The following is a 20,790-nucleotide window of genomic DNA, read 5'->3' as shown; positions in this document are numbered from 1 at the left end:
AGCTATTCCGGTATCCACTGTTGCTTCGGAGTCTGCATTTAGCACTAGTGGTAGGTTGGTGAGCCCGTATCGGAGTAGACTTCATCCAGATACTTTGGAAGCATTGATGTGTGCACAAAGTTGGTTGTGGGCTGTAGAGATGCAAGGTACTTAAATAAATCAATATGTAATTATTTTTAAAATAAATATATTTTCATTGAATAGTCTTAGTACTTAATTTTTTTTCTTATTTTTCAGGTAATTCAACATTGGAATCAGTTGGTTATGCTACTATATATGATGAGATGGATGTGAATCAAAGTTGATCTTTCTTTTGCATTTCTCTTGTTGGACGGCTCAAACTTTCATAGTAGGATCTTTTTACATGTTATACATTGTCTTTCAATATATAGATGTGAATTAGAGTCGAGCAACATTGTTTTCTTTGATCTTTATTATCCTTGTGTAGGTTTTGTTGCTGGAGCGTTGCTGCTGTTGAAATGCTACTGCTGCTAGAGTGTTGCTGTTGTAAGAAACTTGTAAAGACTTGGAGTTGAAATGTTAAAGAATGCACTTTGTTGAATTGGGAGCTGAAATGCCAAAGAATGTGCATTGGGAGTTTAGTATGTTTTGCTTCTAGTTGAATTAAGCCTTACAATGAACATCTAACTACTTTAATAATTTTGTACAATTCGTTTATGATGTTTACAATTACACAGTTAGATATTTTGACATACATGTGTATTTAGAGTGAAGTTATCCATATGTGGGTTTTGGCTGGCAAAATGTTTTTGACATTATTTTGTTGGTACTGTCTTTAAGATCTTTGTTGTGCATTTTGATTTATTACAAATTTTTTATTTTTTTGTGTGCTACCATTGGGATGAACATGGGTAGCTATGTATTAGTGTTGGTTGATAGAGATCAACAAACAATTCCTTATTTATGCCCTGATGCAATTTATTATGGGTCATATAACACTTTCTTCAAACAGGTTCTTTCACATTTTATTTTTTCAAACAGGTAACATTATAAATAGGTTCTTATAACATGTAGGGACGAGAGTGAGAGAGAGAGAGAGAGATGGTTGTAATTTTTTTTTAATCTTCTACGTTCTTTCACATTTTTTTTTTCAATTACTAAAACTTATTTGATTGTCTCAAAATTATATATTTGATTATTATAAAACAAACTTTTTAATTAATTAATTCATATGTATTTGATTTTGTTGTTGAATCAAATAAAATAAAATAAGATTGAATGTATATTTAGCTTTTGTTGTGAACCTTAAAAAAAATTTAAAAAAAATTAAAAAATAAAAAATAAGTTGTTAACATTAAATATATTAAAAAAGAAAGAAAAAAAGATTAAAGGTATAAGTTTTTGTTGTGAACCTTAAAAAAAAAAAAAAAAAAGTTGTTAACATTAAATATATTAAAAAAGAATGAAAAAAGATTGAAGGTATATTTAGTTTTTGTTGTGAACTTAAAATAAAATAAAATAAAAAGTTTTTAACATTAAATATATTAAAAAAAAAAAGAAAAAAGATTGAAGGTATATTTAGTTTTTGTTGTGAACTTAAAAAAATAAAAAATAAAAAATAAAAAAAATTTAACATTAAATATATTAAAAAAGAAAGAAAAAAGATTGAATGTATATTTAGTTTTTGTTGTGAATTAAAAAAAAAAAAGTGGTTGCTAACATTAAATATAAAAAATAAAAATAAAATAAAAATGGGGATTAAAGTGGGTTGGGGAAAATCCAAACCCATTAAGAAATGGGGAGAGTGGTACCCATGGGGAATATGGAATGGGGAATGGGAAAAATTTATTATAGGGGAATGGGGATGGGGAATTAATATCCACCCCATTTATCCCCATTGTCATCCCTATCCTTGAGAGGCTCGCTGGGCCGAAAATCCGAAAGGGTAACCTAGGCAAAAGTTAGAGAAATAATAAAAAAAGAGAAAAAAAATGCAAGATAAATGGAAAAAAGGGAAAGAAAGAAAAAAAGAAAAAATAGAGCTCGCAAGGTTGAAAATCCAGAAGAGCGGTTTTAGCAAAAGCTAGAGCGCAAAAAGAAGAGAGTTAATACTCGAGTGAACCTTAATCCAGGAACTATGTTAGGCCTGATTCCCATCTTTGGGATACGTAGGCAACTTCATCCTGAAGTTCGGCCCCAATCATTTTCAACTTGCTGGTCTCATCTATATTGATTGGCTTGTCTTTGTTTAACTAGGCTATACTATCCATGTCCAATTGGCTCATCTTTATTCAATTCGGTTGTCCTATTTCGATAAAAAGATTCAGCTACATGACACAATCAAGTTCGAAATTGAGGTTGTGCATCTCAAAAGTTAATTCCCCGTTGGTCAGGTAATGGCCATTTGCAAAAATAGTTTTGAGATTTTTTGGTGAAGTATACTTTTTCTTGGAAATTATTTCATTTTTTTAAGGTCAAAATCGGACCATTTCTTGGACCCAAAAAATGGAAAATTTCCAATGCTCACAGCTTGACTTAAATGATTTCAAAATAGAAAGTTGAACAAGCATGCTAATCTAGACTCTCATGTTGGTCAAAATTATTTCAATAGAAAGCCAAAAAAAAAAAAAAAGAAGTGTGGTCAAAATGATGAACTAGGGCCACAGACAAGTCAAGTTTTTTGGCTTTTTCTCATTGCCAACGCACTCACTCAGAAAGGCACAACTGAAGCTGGCCATAGGGGCCAAAATCTCTCTCATTCTCTAAGTAGCGAGGTATCAAGCCAAGCGCGAAGCACGAACTAGAAATAGAGCCGGATATTTGACCCCCTCATAGGGCCGGATACTTAACACCCCACAACTTCCAACTTATCCATCAACCACACCTGGGAAGGGATGAAAAATAAAAGAGATGTGCACTGAAAGAAAAAGCAAGAAAAAGGCTTTTTAGAGAAAATAAAGATTGAGTACCAAAGTGATGTGAGAGCCATAAATAAAAAAGAGTGGGAAACAATACCTAGAAAAGCAGGCTCTCCATGAACAGAGAGGTCTCCCACCAGTGAAAAGCATCCAAGTGTTGTGTTTATGGTTTTTGTTTGTTTTGAGTCTTGTTTTGAGTCGTTTTGATTTCGGTGAGTGTAAATAGATGTATTTAGGTTGTTTTTAATTTGTTTTTCCTTTGATTGAGTCGTGGTATACCGTGGTCAGTCGTAGGCTTAATACCCAATTAAGAACTCATTCTCAGTTTCAATTTCAAAAATAAATCATTTTGTGCTTAGAGTGTTGTGCCATTCCCTACATGATGTGCAAAACCGAATTCTTTCTTTCATAAACTGCAGGGTCCAACCCCGATCAATAGAGAGAGCAACAAAACAAGGACCTATTTGAATTTACATAGGTTCTGGACTGCAAAGCAAAAAAGAAAAGGAAAAATTGGAGCATCTGAGTTTGTTTCAACTTCAGCAAATTTTGAGATGCATTCCACATGCATTTTCTCAAGTCTCGTCATTTCTCCAGAGTATGAGTGTACCTAGACCTCTATCTCAAGTCGGCTTCAAGTCAGAATGGCAATCAAAAGTGCTCTCTCTGAGCACTATTCCCCACTACAGGCGTCTTGGATGTGTTTGCAATGAGTTCCTAGGAGACCAACTGCGACGGTGGAAACTAGAGTTCGAATGGCAGCGCCTAGAACACAAAGGTTCAGAATTTCTGAGACTAAAGTCTGGTTAAAGTACCCAGGGGTGTATCCTTTGCTTGAAACCTGTATGGCAGCCCCATAGGTTGAGGTAGCATGTATGCGCCTCAATTCTGGATACTAAATCAACTTAGTCTGTCACCCCGTTAGAGAATAGGGAAAGTTATAAGTATGATTAGGGAGAAAAGTGGCATCCGTGGCTTCCACATGCAAATTTTACCTCTTGTCAGCATTTGAGGACCCTTGAACTATAAGTTGAAGGTAAGAGTTTGAAAAACACAAAAGGGACCTCCCCGTCATAGTAGAGCACTCGCCCCATGAGATACTTACAAAAGCGCTGCTTTATTTGTTCATTGCATTTCTTGAGCATCATCCGCTGCATCTATCGCACGATCATAGCGTTCATTTGCATCTCTCGCACAGTCTCATCATACTTTTTGCATCTATCGCATCATTTTAGGACCTCTTCTCATGATTTCAACGTGGTTAGAGTGTTCCCTTTCTCACACGATTTCAGCGTGTTTGGAATTCATCTCAGAGCATGCAAGAACGCGACCCTGAGCGGTTTTCTCTTCCTCTTCTCATGATTTCAGCGTGGTTAGAGTATCTCAAGGCACCCTGAGTGGTTTTTTTTATCTCAAGGCATAGAGGAACACGACCCTAAGTGGTTTTCTCAAGACCTCTTCTCACAATTTCAGTGTGGTTAGAGTGTTCTCGAGCACTTTTTTTTTTATCTCAGGGCGTGCAGGAATGCGACCCTGAGCTATAGGACCTCTTCTCAGGATTTCAGCGTGATTAGAGTGTTCCCTTCCTCACACGATTTCAACGTGTTTGGAATTTTTCCTTTTTCCTCTCACGATTTCAATGTGGTTGGAGTATGTTACCCTATCCATCTTATCAATTTTATCCACTACATCCATTGCATCATACTCTATCTTGTTGCATTAATCCTTTTCACAAAAATGCATTGAGGATCCTTATCATCCCATTGCATGATCATTACCCAGCAGATCATTCCTCACCTATATTATACCATCCAATCAATTGTACTCTTTCTGCAAAAAACATAGCTTTGCATATGTACACACCTATTCTGCAAGAATTTTGGTCTGAGGGTTTTGGCACCTTTTCTGTGTTAAACGTAGCCTGATTTTGCGTCTTCATTTCTTTATGATATTTGTGTAGAAGGCACTACTCGTGGTTTGATTATTTCGTTACATTGTATATCATTTGCATTATTTTGTTACATTGTGTATCATTTGCATCCTGCTCCTGAACTACACTGGTTTGATTCTTTGCAAAGGGATACGTAGACAACCCTTAGGTTCAACCAACTGCATCTGGATTTTGTTTGTATGCCCAAGTCTTACAGCCTTGTCAAAATAGGTAGTCTTCGGGCTTTGACATTCACTCACGTCATTTCATGACTTCGAGCTCTGTCAAAGAGGGACAATTGTCGACACCCCATTTTTGACCGCCCATAAGACCTGGGCGCCTCAAGTTGTACACTCGATGATGAAATGTTACGCTATGCCATTGTTCGACTCTTCAGCAAAAGAATTCAATTTTGAGATTTTAATCCCAACCTCACACCCTATTTTGACCAAAACTATTTTAGACCTTAAAACCCTCTTTTTCAAAATACTTTTTCAAATATTTCTACGATGTTCAGAGGCTCGCATTTCGATTAAAATATTACACTTTTCAGTAAACTGAGTAAAGACAAAATGGAAATAAATGGAAGGGAGGTGAACTCTTTGAAAAATATTTTAAAACATCTTATTTATAGGTTTGAAGTTGAAGGAAATAGGAGGGGATGAAAGAAAACTAGTTGGGGGAAAAGGTTGAGCATCAAACCATTAAGAAGGAAATGAGTAGCCTTCAGTAAATTAGGAATATCTCTTTATACACTTAGAATTTTGATGTGAGGCCACACCATTGGAAAGTAGACTTCTGGGGCTTCAATTTAGATTCGAGAATCACCTAAAATTGAGTCCGGATGAGAGAGATATGTTCGTTTGAAGCCGGACTTAAAAATAGTTTTTTTGGACTGACAGGCTACTTTTTGTGGCCAAAGTCATTGGTTGCCCGGCCGGTCAGGTGTCTTAGCAAGTACATATTTACAACCAGCTATCCCTCCCTCTATGTGCATGCCTTGCACCAGCTGTCTCTATACAATGTTTTCGCCAGGAGAAGCAATTTTTTCTATAAATACAAGCCCACCCCTCTTGATTTTAGGTTAGAAAATTTTGCTAAGAGTCCAAAGCTTGCCAAACACTCTCCCTCTTTATCTTGGAATATACATACACTATACATATACTCCCTAAACCAATATTTTAAGTCTTCTTGCTGACATTATTGAGCTAAAATTTCAGCCATTGAGAGTGAATACCCTATGGTTTGTGAACAAAAGAGTAACTCCTTTTCAAAAGGTATAACTTTTTCCATCTTTGCACTACTTCTTCCTTTTCTTTTCTATCCATTTTTACACTATTTTTGGACTATTTTTGTTGGCTGAAACTTGTGATTTAAAAGCTACCAAGGGTGGAGGGGTTTAACCAGCCTTCCTTGAACCTTATTCCAAACTTATATCCTTGTGTTTCCCTCTTATTTCTCAACTTTTAGCTACTAATTTTTAGAGTTTTCAGAGGCTAAAACACGTGATTTTAAGGTCCAAAAAGTGGAGGGGTTAGCCACACCTCCTTAGGCTTGCTTACTAGTTTTGGTTCCATTCCATTTTTTTTTTAGCTTTTTCTAAGTAATTTTCAGCACTGTTTTTACTAATTGTGGGGTTGTTTTAGAGTGTTTACTTAGTATATGCTTTGAATATTATGCTTGTGTTGTTGTAAGTCCTCATAGGTTTGGTGGTTTAGGCTTTAGACACCAACTTATTTTAGTTTATCACTTTTTATTCTGTACTTTTTGTACATGTACTTACACTTGCAATAATCATCTCTGCAACCTTCCTCATTTCTTGGTTTTCTTTGCTTAAGAGTTGTTTCAAACAATGGATGGTTGTTTAAGGCATGAGAAAAAGACCTTCCATGCTCAATGATTTAATCTCTTCGAATGTTCATTACTAAGGCATTACATCTCTCTCATGCTAAGGACAACCTCTTGTTTGACATTTCTCTTCATTAGTGGACATAGCTATCACTTTGGACAAAAATGACTAAAGAATGGAAAGTTAATAATAAAAAAAAAGGCTAATAAAATGGAACTAAAAGTGGTGAAGATAATAATATGAAGTCGGGTTCAATTGGACGTTAATTGAACATATTGTGTCTAGACTCATTGCGTACTCTCTAATGACGTTCAATGTATCAAGAAACGATGTCCACCACTTTCTTTGAGGTAACTCTATGGTAAGAAAATGGTGTTGTTAGTCTTTTGTTTTTGGTTATTGATTTCTTGTCCTATCGGTTCATCGATCATCAAGCAACAACCTTGCAACAATTGATGGTTTGTGAATCGAGGCTACTCCTCCTTTGATCAGTTTCATGATAGGGAGAGTCAGAGAGGACAAACGTCCCCTAGAAACACTCTGTTTTGCTCTGTTTCCATTATGTTGCAGCAGGGCAATACCAAAAACCAGTGGCTGGCTGGCCATCCTTCCATTTGGTCGGCCACTTTCCATGGCCGTTCGGCCGGCTACCTTTTGTTGAGCAGACAGTGGCATTTTTCTTGAAAAACAGAGCAAAAGCTGAGGCAAAAACATAATTATTTTCTAACTGCAAATAGAACCGAATTTGGCAGCAAAAGAGATAGGTTTTCGGGAGGATGTTCTTGGTTACGCGCTTGTGGCTCCTTGCCTTCTGCCCCATTAGTTTAGTAATTTAATACTAGTGTGTTGTAATTAATTAGTTAGCTTAATTCGAATTTATAATAATTACTTAATTAGGACATTCATTCGGACCCCCCCGTGCGAGGGCAACACTTGTAACATTTCTATGTCTTCTAACCCCCATTCTTTCCTCCTTTTATTTATTTGCTTATGATGGTTGCATTCATATTTTGATTTCATATCATTACACTCCATTTTTGCATGCATTGGGTTCAATTCATCATTCTAAACAAATATTGTCATTTCTTACTTACTTGAATACATGTGCTATCATATGTTTTGAGTTGAGCCATATGTCATATTAAAAATCGAACCTTGTAATTGCATTTTGCATGTATTGCACTAGTCACTTGCATAGTATAGCATGCATTTTTCTAATGGTTTCATTTCTTTTGGCTTGCCCCGGTTGAGTACTAGGTGAGCATTTCTTGCTTTAGTATATTGCATGTGTGTTGGTGTTGCCATATCAAGTATGTTTACCATAAGGCTAAATGCTTAGTTGACATTTCTCTTGAATGCCGGTGGATGAAAGCTTTTTCGCGTAAGTTGGGATGATTTGATTAATGTACATATGAGCTTGCTTTTGAAGTGGCACATATTCAAGACGCTTTTCAAAACAAACATAAAATCAAAGCGTTCCAAAGTAAGTGAAATAGTTTATACGTGCATGCCTCACATAGTAAATGTTTAGAAATAAATAATTAGAACAAGAGCACATACTGTACATAAGAATCACATCATGATTAGTAGAGGCTGGTCTTTGATCGAGTGAGTGAGGTGTTCAATTCATGACCTTCCTCTCTGCATTGGATGGCGAGAATGGGCGACAGTGTAGATGAATTGCCACAAGTCTTTCTAATTTAGGTCCTAATTCTACTCATTTTTTAGACCATAGAAATTGGAGAGAGAGACAATAGAGAGAGAGAGACAACTGTGCTTACATGTGAGTGTGAGAGAAAGAGAGCAGTGATGGATAGAATTGCTACAGATTCTGTCTTAAAGGAACTGAGGCAGCTAATAAACTTTGATTGCAAATGAGAGCCATCAAATCCAATCTCTTTACTATAATCGAAGATTCCTAGAAGCCATTCTCAAGGATATGGAGGAGAAGCAGCTGCACGAGTAGAACGGTGAAGCGAAAAACCTAGCAATGCAAATTACCTGTGTGGCTTATGAGACAGGAGAAATCATCGGCTCTTTTGCAACCAATGTTGTGAGGCAAAGGGACAGTAACAAGGGTACGAAAATTGGCTTTGTCTTTGATTTTCGCTTAAACCTTAGTGCTATCATGGAACAGATTAAACCCATTGAAGTAAAAGTGATGTGGTTTTATGACGAGATATATCAGATCCAAGTCCTGCAAGCTCTCTGATGGAGTGCCATCAATAGAGAACAGAACCATGGTAGAATAAGAAATTACTGTGGGCTTTGATGGCGAAGCATTAACTGTAAAAGAGCAACTTGCTGGAGGGAAGAAGCAACTACACCTTATATCAATTGTTGGGATACTTGGATCCGGTAAGACAACTTTAGCCAAAAAAGTGTACAATGATCCTTATATCACACACTACTTCCATATTCGTACATGTACCTATGTTTCTCAAGTACCCAAAAAAAGGGAAATGTTGTTGAACATTTTACATTTTGTTAATCTCTTTACCAATGAAATTACAAACATGAGCAATGAAATGTTAGGCGAAAAGTTGTACAAGCACTTTAAGGAGAAGAGGTATCTCATTGTCATTGATGATATTTGGAATATTGGTGTCTGGGTTGATCTTAAAATGTATTTACCAAATGACAACATTGGAAGTAGAGTCATGTTTACTAGTTGTCACAGAGAGGTGGCCATGCATGCCTCACCTGATAGCCAATGTCATTGTATTCGTTTTCTAAATGAAGAAGAAAGTTGGGAATCATTTCAATAGAAGTGTTTCAAAAAGAAAGTTACCCTGTAGACTAATTGAAATTGGGAAGCAAATAATGAAAAAATGTGAAGGGCTTCCACTTGCAATTGTTGTAATTGTAGGTCTTCTTGCAAAGAAAAAGAATACAGAAGAGTGTTGGAAACAAGTTTCCCAAAGTGTAAGCTTGTACATTGTTAGTGATCCAAACCAGTACTTGGACACACTAGCACTGAGTTACAATCACTTGCCTCGTCACTTGAAACCATGCTTCCCCTATTTATCAGCATTTCTAGAAGACCATGAAATCTCGGTGCAAAGACTAATTTGGTTATGGATAGTTGAGGGGTTTATACAAAAAAATTGAGCAGATAAGCTTGGAGGAAGTAGTGGAGGGTTACTTAATGGGTCTAACTCAGAGAAGTCTAGTAATTGTTGCTTGAAAAAAGTTTGATGGTCGAATTAAAGCATGTCGTATGCATAATCTTTTGGATGATTTATGCTTGGAGAAAGCTAGGGAAATAAATTTTCTACATTGGATTCACAATTATAAAGATGCTTATCCTTATTCTTCAAGTAACTACAAAACAAATAACCATTGTTGCCTGTGCATCCATTCTGACTTCTTAGAACAATTTGATCATGTTGCTTTGAATCTTATTTCCTAGTAGTTGTTCAATCATTCTTGTGCTTCAACAATGATTCAGTAGAAAAAAATTTGATTATTTGAACTATACATTTGATGATGTGTCCTCGTTTATTTGTCGGACCTTCAAACTTCTTAGAGTGTTGCACTTTTGGTACAAGAGTACCTTCTTTTCAACCAAAATAACACAACTTCTTAATCTGAGGTATTTGGCAATTATTTTGGATGGTTACTAGAAATTACCTCCATCAATATCCAATCTCTCAAATCTAGAAATAGTAATCACTTTAATAACTATTGAATATTAATCATTCAACTGCAAAGCCAACGAACTATATGTAATTAAAGGGTTGCTATCTATATATCTTGTTTATAGATTTTTTTTTTTTTTATCATTGCACAACCACAATGACTATAGATGTATGCTTTAGTTTTGGAATGAACCACCTTTCATTCTATGTTTTTGTGTGTACGTGTGATTAACAGTTTCTATTTTGTTCTTTCTTATTTTCATATCACACCAATCCTGATTAAGTATTCCGCATAATAAACAAATGGCCAAAAATCTTAATCAGCAAAGTGAAAACACTCTAGACTAACCTTTGAGCTAGTGCATTGAAACATCTAATAATATCATGTCTTTTGTGCTGCTTTTATTTTTATTTTTTTCATGTTCCGTTTTTGTTTTTTGTTTTTTGAGATTTAACATGGGAAGAGTAATGAGGATTGCAACTTCATGGTGAATTTTATTTTTTCTGAAGTTGAATTTCATTGTTTTGGTAGTACATATATTCATTTAGATAACATTATCCTTTGGCTAAAAATGTGAAACCACCTTGATATGTTTCAGGATGAAAATTGTCATGCTTTGGCTTCTCTCTCCTATTCTAAACCAAACAAAAATGGAGTATTCAAAAGTGCTAGAAATTGTTAGTTAAGTGTGCTTATATGTAATATAACTGGCTGTAAGTGCTTTTCTGTTGTTTAACTGTTTGTGAGGAAATTATTGGAGTATTATTCCATGACTTGTTCACATTCAATTTCAATAGGAGTATAGATTGTAATAAAACTGTTTGTGAGTGCTTGTTTACAATATATATATATACATAATTTATATCGAGAATAATGTGATTCGATATGAACTTTTCATTGTTGGAGTATTACTTTGTTGCTTTTTCTAAGTCATAATGGCTATACAGACCCGTTGTTAATTAAATAAATTAGGACAAATTATACCAGTGGTTCCTTTTTTCTTTATCCTTTTGTTGTTTTGATTCTTCTAATTTCAATTGACTTAATTTTAACTCTAAATTTATAATTTAGTTTCAATTTGCTCCAATTGATTATAATTTATACATTATATATATATATATATATGGATGTAAGAAAAACTGGGAAAAAAAAACCGACCAAACCGATTGAATCGAACCAAACCGGCTATATTTGGTCTGTTTTTTTAACAAGAATCAGTCTATGCAGTTTTTAAATTTGATTTTTTTTAGTTCTTGTTCGGTATCGATTCAAGCACCTTGTGCACCGAACTAAACTGAAACCGACCGCTTCAATATATATTGTATTTATAATATATATATAATTTAATAATATAATGATATTAATAAGTATAATAAATTAATAACCTTAATTAATTAACCTTATAACCTAAGTTTGTAAACTCTTATCATATAAAATCTTAACTCTAACTCATTATTCTTGAAACCTTAGTATTTTTCAACCTTTTTTTTGCTTTTATTTTTGTTAATGCAGGAATTGAAAAGTATTTATTAAATGGATGGATTGGATATCTTTGAAACGGTGGACAATAACTAATTTAATATTTTTTTATAGATTAGTAATTATATTTAAAAGTAGCTCAAGTTTGAAAAATTCTTGACCGATGAAACCGCATCAAACCGAATTGTTTCAATTGGTTCGGTTCGATGCGGTTTGATGGGAGAAGCAGTATGTATCGGTTCAAAATAATAAAACTGACATTATCGGTTTGTTGCAATTTTTTACCTAGATACCAACCGTACCGAACCGATTACATGCCTAATATATATAGAAAATACACACATAAGCGTCACATGTCATACTTTTATAGATAAAATTGTAAACTCATTCAATTTAGTGAGTTAATCTCAACAAATTCAGTGACCAAATTCTTTCAAAAGTAGTAATCAACATTATCAATTAGATTAAATTAACACAAAATTTAAAATCAAGTGTCAAAATTGAAATAATTGAAATAATAGAGAGCAAAATGACACAACGTGCAAGTTACAGGGACTAACGATGTAATGTATCTAATAAATTAATATTCTATGAGTAAAATTTCTGCCACCCACCAAAAATCAAAAAGCATTTGATACAACAATTAAATAAAGTCAAAGGAAAAATGTTTTCGGTATAACTAATTTAGGTGGCGAACAATTTTTCTTCTAAAAGATGAAAACATCTTTTGTTGATCTTTTCAACAAAAATCATATCAATATTATCATAATATCACTGCCACCTCACAACCTTTACCACTACCAACAACGGTTAACTGTATAAGAAATATATGTTAATTGTATTTTTCTTAAAGATTCAACTTGCCATAAACAATACTAATCAATAATGTTCCAGTTAGTGCCACCAACGCTAATAGTAGGGCTGAAAACGAGGCAAGTCTAACCACATAATAGGTTGTTTAAAGTTAATTTGATAATTTATTCGTGTTTTATCTGTTTATTTTTTATTTGTTCAGACAACAGATCATCATCGAAGAAAACTTTCACTTTCAAATTCAGATCTGGTTAACTGCTCATTAAAGACCTCCATTGAAGACTTGGTATCTTTGTAGGCAAAAAGAAAAAAGAAAAAAAAAAAAAAAATTCATAGAGAGCCACTGGTCTGAAACCCAACATTGGATCCAAATTTGTTTGTATGTATGTATGTTGTGGATTTCTGTTTGGATCCAATTTGATTTAATTCCCCAAAAAACAAAAAAGTCCAACTTCTCTTAATTGAGCAACATGTCCAGAACAAACAAAATTCAAAGATTTACGTCCATCACATTTATTTTCCAACACTATTTCAGCAAACAAACACGGTAGAAAAAAATTGGAAATCAATGATTAATACTAGATCTCAAACCCACCACTCCATCTATGCTCTTTTCCCTTTCTTTTTCTCTAGAAAACCCCATGGTCACGTTTATTTGGCAGATTAGGTTGGATGGGATCATTAGTAAGAGGATAGTTAGTGAAGAGATTACTAATGTGGGGGTTGTTAGTGAGAGGATTAAGTAAAAGTGTGTTTGTTTTGATGATAGTATGGGAGATGGTTAGTGATGAAATTGTTAAATTATTTTTATATAAAATACATACATAAGTTATTTTTATATAAAAAAAAAACTAAAACAAATATTAAAACAAAGAGATGCACTTGGTAAAAAAAAATTTTTTTTTATATAAAATAGACTCAATCCCCTCACTATTTTTTTAATCCCACCAAAAACCCTGCTAAGCTAATCCCCCTACTGAAGAGGGTTACTATGTCCCTTGGACAATCAATCCGTCCTTCCATTTCACTACTAACACATGCTGTGGATAGGACCCACAGCCATGACAGTCCAATCTAGCCACTCAAGCCGCGAAACAAACATGGCCTATAATTTTCTCTTTCTCTCTTTATGTATCTTTATATACACACGCACATGGTTAGTCTGGACATTTTTCACTTCTCTCTCTTTCTCTCTCTTTCTCTCTTTGCAGCACAATTGGAGGCAGCCATGGAAGACCTTCCATTGTAGAAGATACTGCCAGGGACAACGAGGACACCACCCACGAGTAAGGAAATCCCTAGGAAGAAAGTGGTGGTGCAACGGCGGTAGATCTAATCGTGAATTGTAGATCTGATCACGCTGTTAAAACTAAAAAGAAGCGATAGAATTAGTGAAATCAAACAGAGAAATACTATGAGGAGGGATGAGATCCGACCTTGGATCAGTGAAATTGAGGAAGTAAATAGATCTAAGAAGATTAATGGAGATTTGGGACGGTGATGCTATCGGTGAGGGAGTGAGACGATGATAAGATCGCTGCTGACGACGGAGTAAAAGATGGTGAGGACCTCCAATCGTGGCTTTGAACTGTGAGAGAGAGAGAGAGAGAGAGAGATCTGAGGAGAGAAGAGAGAGAAAATCCAGAGATAAAATGCATGAGAGGAAATAGAGGGTAGTTTGGTCATTCTGTAATAGCTTGTCCTTATGAACAAGCTAATTCAGCACCTGGACCTCTCACCAAACAAAATTCAAAATTGGATTTTTGGCTCGAGCATCCTTAAAAAATTACCAAACAGCCAGAGTCCTTAGAAAAAAGGTAGGGGCTATTAGCACCACCCGTCAGAAATACATGTTGTGAATTACTACCTCAAACATGAAAAATGAAAATTTAAAAATAATATTTTTTTTATATTAAAATTTTAATTTTTTTTTTCATAAAGTAAAAATAATTAACTCCGCCAGGGTTGTTTAACAATTTTGCCGGTCCCAAGCTCAGGTAAATGAGGCGGGTTGTGTGTTAGGTAGCTGATAGTCAACAGATGAAAAAGCCTCTCGGATCCCTGATGACAATGAATCCTATTTTGAATCGATTAAATACTAGGTCGTTCCTCTCAAGTGACGCATTGCACCTACCTCCAGGTGTTTCGAAAAGTGAACAAGGTGCACTGCATTTTCTGGACGAGCATGAGTAAAGAAGCTAGTCCAAGACTATAGGTTTAGAGTAGCCACATGGAATATAGGAACTTTAATTGGTAAGACTATAGAATTGATAGATGTTATGATTAGGAGGAGAGTTAGTATAGCATGCATTTAAGAAGCTAAGTGGACGGGTGAGAAAGCTAGTGAAATTGAGGATACCGGGTTTAAACTGTATGATAGTGGCAAGATTAGACATTGGAATGGGATAGGAATAATAGTTGCCAAGGGTCTTGTGGAAAATGTAGTGGTGATCATTAAGAAAGGGGATAGGATTATGTTAGTTAAATTAGCTATTGGAGAGAATATAGTGAACATTATTAGTGCTTATGCTTCCCAAGTAGGATTAGATGATTAGACTAAGAGGGATTTTTTGGAGCAAATGGATGAGATTTTACAGGAGATACCCGTAGGAGGGAACCTAGTTATAGGTGGAATTTCAACGACCATGTATAAGTAGATAAACTAGGCTATGAGAGGGTGCATAGTGGATATGATTTTGGTGATAAAAATGAGGCTGGAGAGAGTATTTTAGCCTTTGCCTTGGCTTTTGACCTGGTGGTGGCCAATACTGTGTATAAGAAGAGAGATGAGCACTTGATAACTTTTAAGAGTGGGTCAGTTAAGAGCCAAATAAATTACTTTTTAGTGAGAAAAGTGGACTGTTTAAAATGCAATGACTGTAAGGTAATTCCTAGAGAGAGCCTGACATCTCAACATAGGATTTTGGTACTAGATTTATGTTTTAAAGGGTAATACCAAGCTAGAAAGGATAGTGGGTGTCGTAGGACGAGATGATGGGACCTAAAAGGAGATAAAATAGAAATATTTAAGAATAGAATGAATAAGGAAGGTACTTGGAACTTGGAAGACGATGCTAACATTATGTGGAACTCAATGGCCAATTGTATAAGGAGAATCGCAAGGGAAGTTCTTAGAGAGTTGAAAGGAAAGGAACCCAACTCTAGGGAAACTTGGTGGTGGAGGAAAAAAGGTTCAAGCGGTGGTTAAGGCGAAAAAAGAGTGCTTTAAAAAGTGACAGAATGATAGAACTGAGGAAAACTTTAAGAGCTATAAATTGGCTAATAAGGAGGTTAAGAAAGTAGTGAAAGAGGCTAAGTTGAAAGCTTAGTAAGGAGGGAGAGAAGAGTGTTTACAAACTTGCTAAGATTAGGGAGAGAACAAGAGATTTTAATCAAGTCAAGTGCATCAAGAGTGAGGATTCTAAGGTATTGGTGAAGGATGAAGAGATTAAGAAGACGTGGAAGAACTACTTTGAGAAACTGTTAAATGAGGAACATGGAGGTACGTTAATAAGGGAGGAAAAGCTAGTAATAAGGAAAACCAAGACTAAAGGTTCTTTTGTAGGATTAGAAACTTTGAAGTGGGGATTGCACTTAAGAAGATGAAATCGAATAAGGTAGACCTAATGATATCCCTATTGAAGCTTGGAAGTATTTGGGTAAGAAGGGGATTGCTTGGTTGACTAGGTTGTTTAGTAAGATTTTGTTGACTAGGAATATGCCAGATGAGTAGAGGAAGAGTATTTAGTGCCAATCTATAAGAATAAAGGAGGTGTCCAGAACTAAAACAACTATAGAGGAATCAAGCTAATGTATCATACAATGAAAGTGTGGAAGAGGGTGATGGAACGTTAATTGCGAGATATAACAGATGTATCAGAGAATCAATTTGGATTTATGCCTAGTAGGTCAACAATGTAAGCGATCTATCTTTTCAAGAGAGTAATAGAAAAGTATAAAGAAAAGAAAAGAGACATTCATATGATGTTTATCGATCTTGAGAAAGTATATAATAGAGTGTCTCGGGATATAATCTAGTGGATGTTAGAGAAGAAAGGAATGACAAAATGTTACATTGATGTGATTAGGGATATGTATAAATGGGTGGTGACCACTATTAGATCGTCTGCTGGAGTGACAATTGAATTTCCAATTACTATAGGGTTACACCAAAGATCTACCTTAAGTCCTTATTTTTTTACTTCAGTTATGGATGAGTTGACTAGAAATATTCAGGATAATGTGTCATGGTATATGCTTTTTGCAGATGATATCGTGTTAGTGGATGAGACTAGAGAAGGAGTTAACACGAAGTTGGAGATTTAGAAAAAAACACTTGAATCTAAAGGATTTTGGATAAGTAGAAGTAAGGTAGAATAGATGGAGTGTAAATTTAGTAACAGTAACAATGAAAGTAGAGGAGAAGTAAAGATTGAGAACCAAGAACTATCTAAGAGTGAATATTTCGTTATTTATGGTCGATTATCACAACGGCGGGGGGAGATTGATGCGGATGTAGTCCATAGAATTAAAGCGGGGTGGCTTAAGTGGAGAAATACATATGGGGTACTGTGCGATAGACGTGTACCTACTAGACAAAAATGAAAGTTCTATAGAACGACTATTAGACCATTGATGTTTGTATGAGACGCAGAGTTGGGCAACCAAGAAACAACATGTAGATAAGATGAGTGCTGCTGAGATGAGGATGCTAAGATGGATGTGTGGCAAAACTAGAAAAGACAGAATTAGGAATGAGTATATTTGAGAATGGGTAGGAGTAGTACCGATAAAAAATAACTTGAGAGAGAATAGAATGAGATAGTTTGATCAGATTCAACGGAGATCAACAGAGGCAGTAATGAAGAGATGTGATACAATGACAATAGATGGAAGTATTAGAGGACAGGGTAGACATAAATTGACATTAGCTAGCATAATAAATAGAGATATGAATCTACTTAATTTGACTAACAATATGGCCTTTGATAGAGCCACGTGGAGAAGAATGATTCATGTAGCCGACTCCATTTGATGGGACTTAAAACTTGATTTGGTTTGATAAAGTAAAAATAATTACCAAGATTTTTTATTTAGTGAAAAAAATTTTAAAAATCGATATGAGAAAATTCTCGTTTTCTATGTTGAACAAATAATTTGAAATGAAATGAATATTATACAGATTGCACCAAAAATTATAAGCGCAATTATAGGCATTGGTTATTAATTTAGGAATTGTGTTCTTTTCCATTGCATTTTTATAATGGAAATGTTCTATTATATCATCTAATGGTAAATATAATGATCTTTTTTAATTTCAAATAATTATAAATTTTTATTTTTATTTCATAGCCATTAAATTTATAATAATTTTTTTTCATTACATACATGAAATAGATAGGGTCAAAATACTTAATTTAGTATGTTGATGTGATGTAAACAAAAATTATATGAAATAAAATAAAATAAAAAAATCAGAGGACATTGATAGTGCTTAAAAAAAAAAAATTGTATGTCCCAATGGTTTGCCACAAAAAAAGTCAATCATGTGGCCAGTCAAAGTTAGGCGTATGATACAGGTTGGTGCCTTAAACAAATTTATAGGAATAGTTTAAATTCTCTTTTGGTCATCTTAAAAAAAATTTAAATTCTCGTAAGAAAAATTAAAAAAAAAAAAATTTAATGTTGGACATTATAACAAAATAAATTTTAAGTTTTTTTTCTTCTAATTTTTATTTATTTTTAATCTAAATCATAGTAAAACTATCAGAACAATATATTTTATTCATTATATTTTATAAAAATATATATGTTAGATATTTTCTATACACTTATATTGAATTTAATGAGTAAAATATATTTTTTTCAATGATTTTACTTAATAAAAATAAGTATATGTATATTTGTCATTTCCTAATTCTCTTTCTCTACATGATATAGTTTAAAAATGGGAAAATCGGTCTAAGGTCCCAATTGAACTTTTAGTAATGGATTAGATCCACAATATGTTCTTTTGTAGTCTAAGGTCCCTCACCCCGTACCCTTATATTACACCTGCACTCTCATAGCCAGAGAGGATAACCAAGTCAGGAACATAAAGGTCTGAATTTGATTCTCGTTGGTCGAAACCCCGAGAAACTCAAGGAGGTTTCGGAGTCGATCGGAGCCAAATTCGGGAAAACCCAGATCAAGACTGTGGTTGTTGATTTCTCTGGAGATTTGAACGAAGGGGTTAATCGGATACGTGAAACCATTGAAGGTCTGGATGTTGGAGTTCTGATCAATAACGTTGGAGTTTCGTATCCTTATGCGAGGTTTTTCCATGAGGTGGACGAGCAATTGTTGGCTAATTTGATTAAAATCAATGTTGAAGGGACTACCAAGGTTACACAAGCGGTTTTGCCTGGGATGATTAAGAGGAAGAGAGATGCGATTGTTAATATTGGTTCTGGTGCTGCCATTGTTATCCTTTCTGATCCACTTTATGCTGTATACCTCGCTTCTTTGTGCCTTTGACAAATCTGCTTTAGTCTTGGCTTCATATGCTTCCATCTGTGCTTTGAGGGACCTAATGGGAACATTGTTCAACAGAGAAACACTTTTGATTGAAAAATTCAACTGGAAAAAAGTGAAGAACATATTTGGGTAAGTTGCAGAATTTTTTCCAGATATTACAAACCAGAGAAATTCTCAATTGTTATTTTTAATAAACCAGAGAAATTCTCAATTGATATTTCAATAACAAACCAGAGAAATTCTTAGATTTTTCCAGAATTTCTCTGGTTCTGGTAAGTTGCCATTGTTATCCCTTCTAATGTTGCTTACATATTACAATGTTGAATTTTTCCAGTTGAATTCAGTTGAACAATGTTGCTTACCTAATGAATCACAATGATTTGGGTAAGTTGTTGAAATTTTTGTTAATTATGCTTAGTTACTTACATGTATCCCTATGATCAGTTTATTTCAACAAATGTATAACTGGAAGTATAAATGAAAGTGTAAATGAAATCATAACAAAATGTAAGAATGGAATTTTATTCAAGAAGCTAAGAACAGATTCATAAAAACATTCAAAACTTTCAATAAAAAAATATAAAACATTGTTTCAACCACTAGCCTTGTGCATCTGCAGTTCTCAATAAATTTGTTAGTCGTGAGAGGAAGAAGGGTGTTTGAGATCAATCCTCAACACCCAATCCAGAGAATTTCTCTGGTTTCAATCCAGAGAAATTCTGAGAATAATTAGACTTTCCAGAGAAATTTGGTCTGAAATTTCTCTGGACCAATTTTCTCTGGACTGAAATTTCTCTGAACCAATTTTCTTTGGACTGAAATTTCTCTGGACCAATTTTCTCTGGACTGAAATTTCTCTGGATCAAGGTTAAGAGGCCTTAGGAATTATGAAAATATTGAATGTCCTTTATGCTATACAACCTTAATATCAGGGACCTTAAAAAAAAAAATCCCTTTAAAAATTTATGAAAATAATAAAAATTTATACTGAGACCCAATAAATAGTTGGTGAATTTAGAACTTAAATTAGATTATATTATTGATCTTTATAATTACATTTATTTATGAGTATTGTTATTCAAAAAAAAAAAAAAGATTCAATTTTCAAATTCAGTAATGTGGTAATCAATTAAAATATTAAAAGTAGTATTCTATTTCATATATTCTCTAATAGCTAATTAATCATATTACTTATATATTATTGAGTCTAGAAAATAAATTATTAATGTGTCTCTATATCATTTTCCTTTATTTATTTAAAGCACAAAGACTGGAAGGTGGTGATTCGCTTTTATATAAGTAAAGCTCTTTGCTTTTGTTTAAGAGGAAATATCATTTTGCCCCACAAGCTTTCACGGATTTTTTTAATTTGACCCTCAGACTTCGATTAATATTAATTTTACACCTAAATTTTCAAAAATTTGAACAATTTGGCCCTTGCAGTCATATTCTGTCTACAATTAGATGGAATGTGTTGACGTGGCACCAAAATTTATTTGAAATTTTATTTTACTCCCTAAACTATATCCTAAGAATCAATTTGCCCTCCAAATATAAAATTAAAAAAAAGTTAAATTTAAATATTTAATAAATAATTTTTTTTATCTCAATAAGGAAAAAATTAAATTTTAAATAATATGTACTTTACAAAAAAAAATAATAAAAATTCTCATTTAGAATTA

At 34.0% G+C, this 20,790-nt stretch overlaps 1 protein-coding gene and 1 long non-coding RNA gene across 2 annotated transcripts; both read left to right on the top strand.

Annotated features, from left to right (window-relative positions):
• Position 1: 1 nt before the first annotated feature.
• Positions 2 to 779, top strand: LOC145801958 (uncharacterized). Its single transcript, XR_014343925.1, has 3 exons — positions 2 to 146; positions 238 to 349; positions 449 to 779. It is a non-coding gene; the product is annotated as an uncharacterized LOC145801958 (long non-coding RNA).
• Positions 780 to 9,174: 8,395 nt separating this feature from the next.
• On the top strand, positions 9,175 to 19,108 carry LOC145802350 (very-long-chain 3-oxoacyl-CoA reductase 1-like). The gene is made up of 4 exons (XM_082895049.1): positions 9,175 to 9,310; positions 9,528 to 9,583; positions 12,795 to 12,878; positions 18,683 to 19,108. The coding sequence occupies exons 1-4, from the start codon at positions 9,175 to 9,177 to the stop codon at positions 19,106 to 19,108; spliced, it is 702 nt and encodes a 233-aa protein (XP_082751175.1).
• Positions 19,109 to 20,790: the final 1,682 nt, after the last annotated feature.

The sequence above is a fragment of the Camellia sinensis genome, chromosome 11 (genome assembly GCF_055761805.1).
Source record: "Camellia sinensis isolate YWXY chromosome 11, ASM5576180v1, whole genome shotgun sequence".
Taxonomy (NCBI): domain Eukaryota; kingdom Viridiplantae; phylum Streptophyta; class Magnoliopsida; order Ericales; family Theaceae; genus Camellia; species Camellia sinensis.
This window is presented reverse-complemented; position numbering and strand designations above follow the sequence as displayed.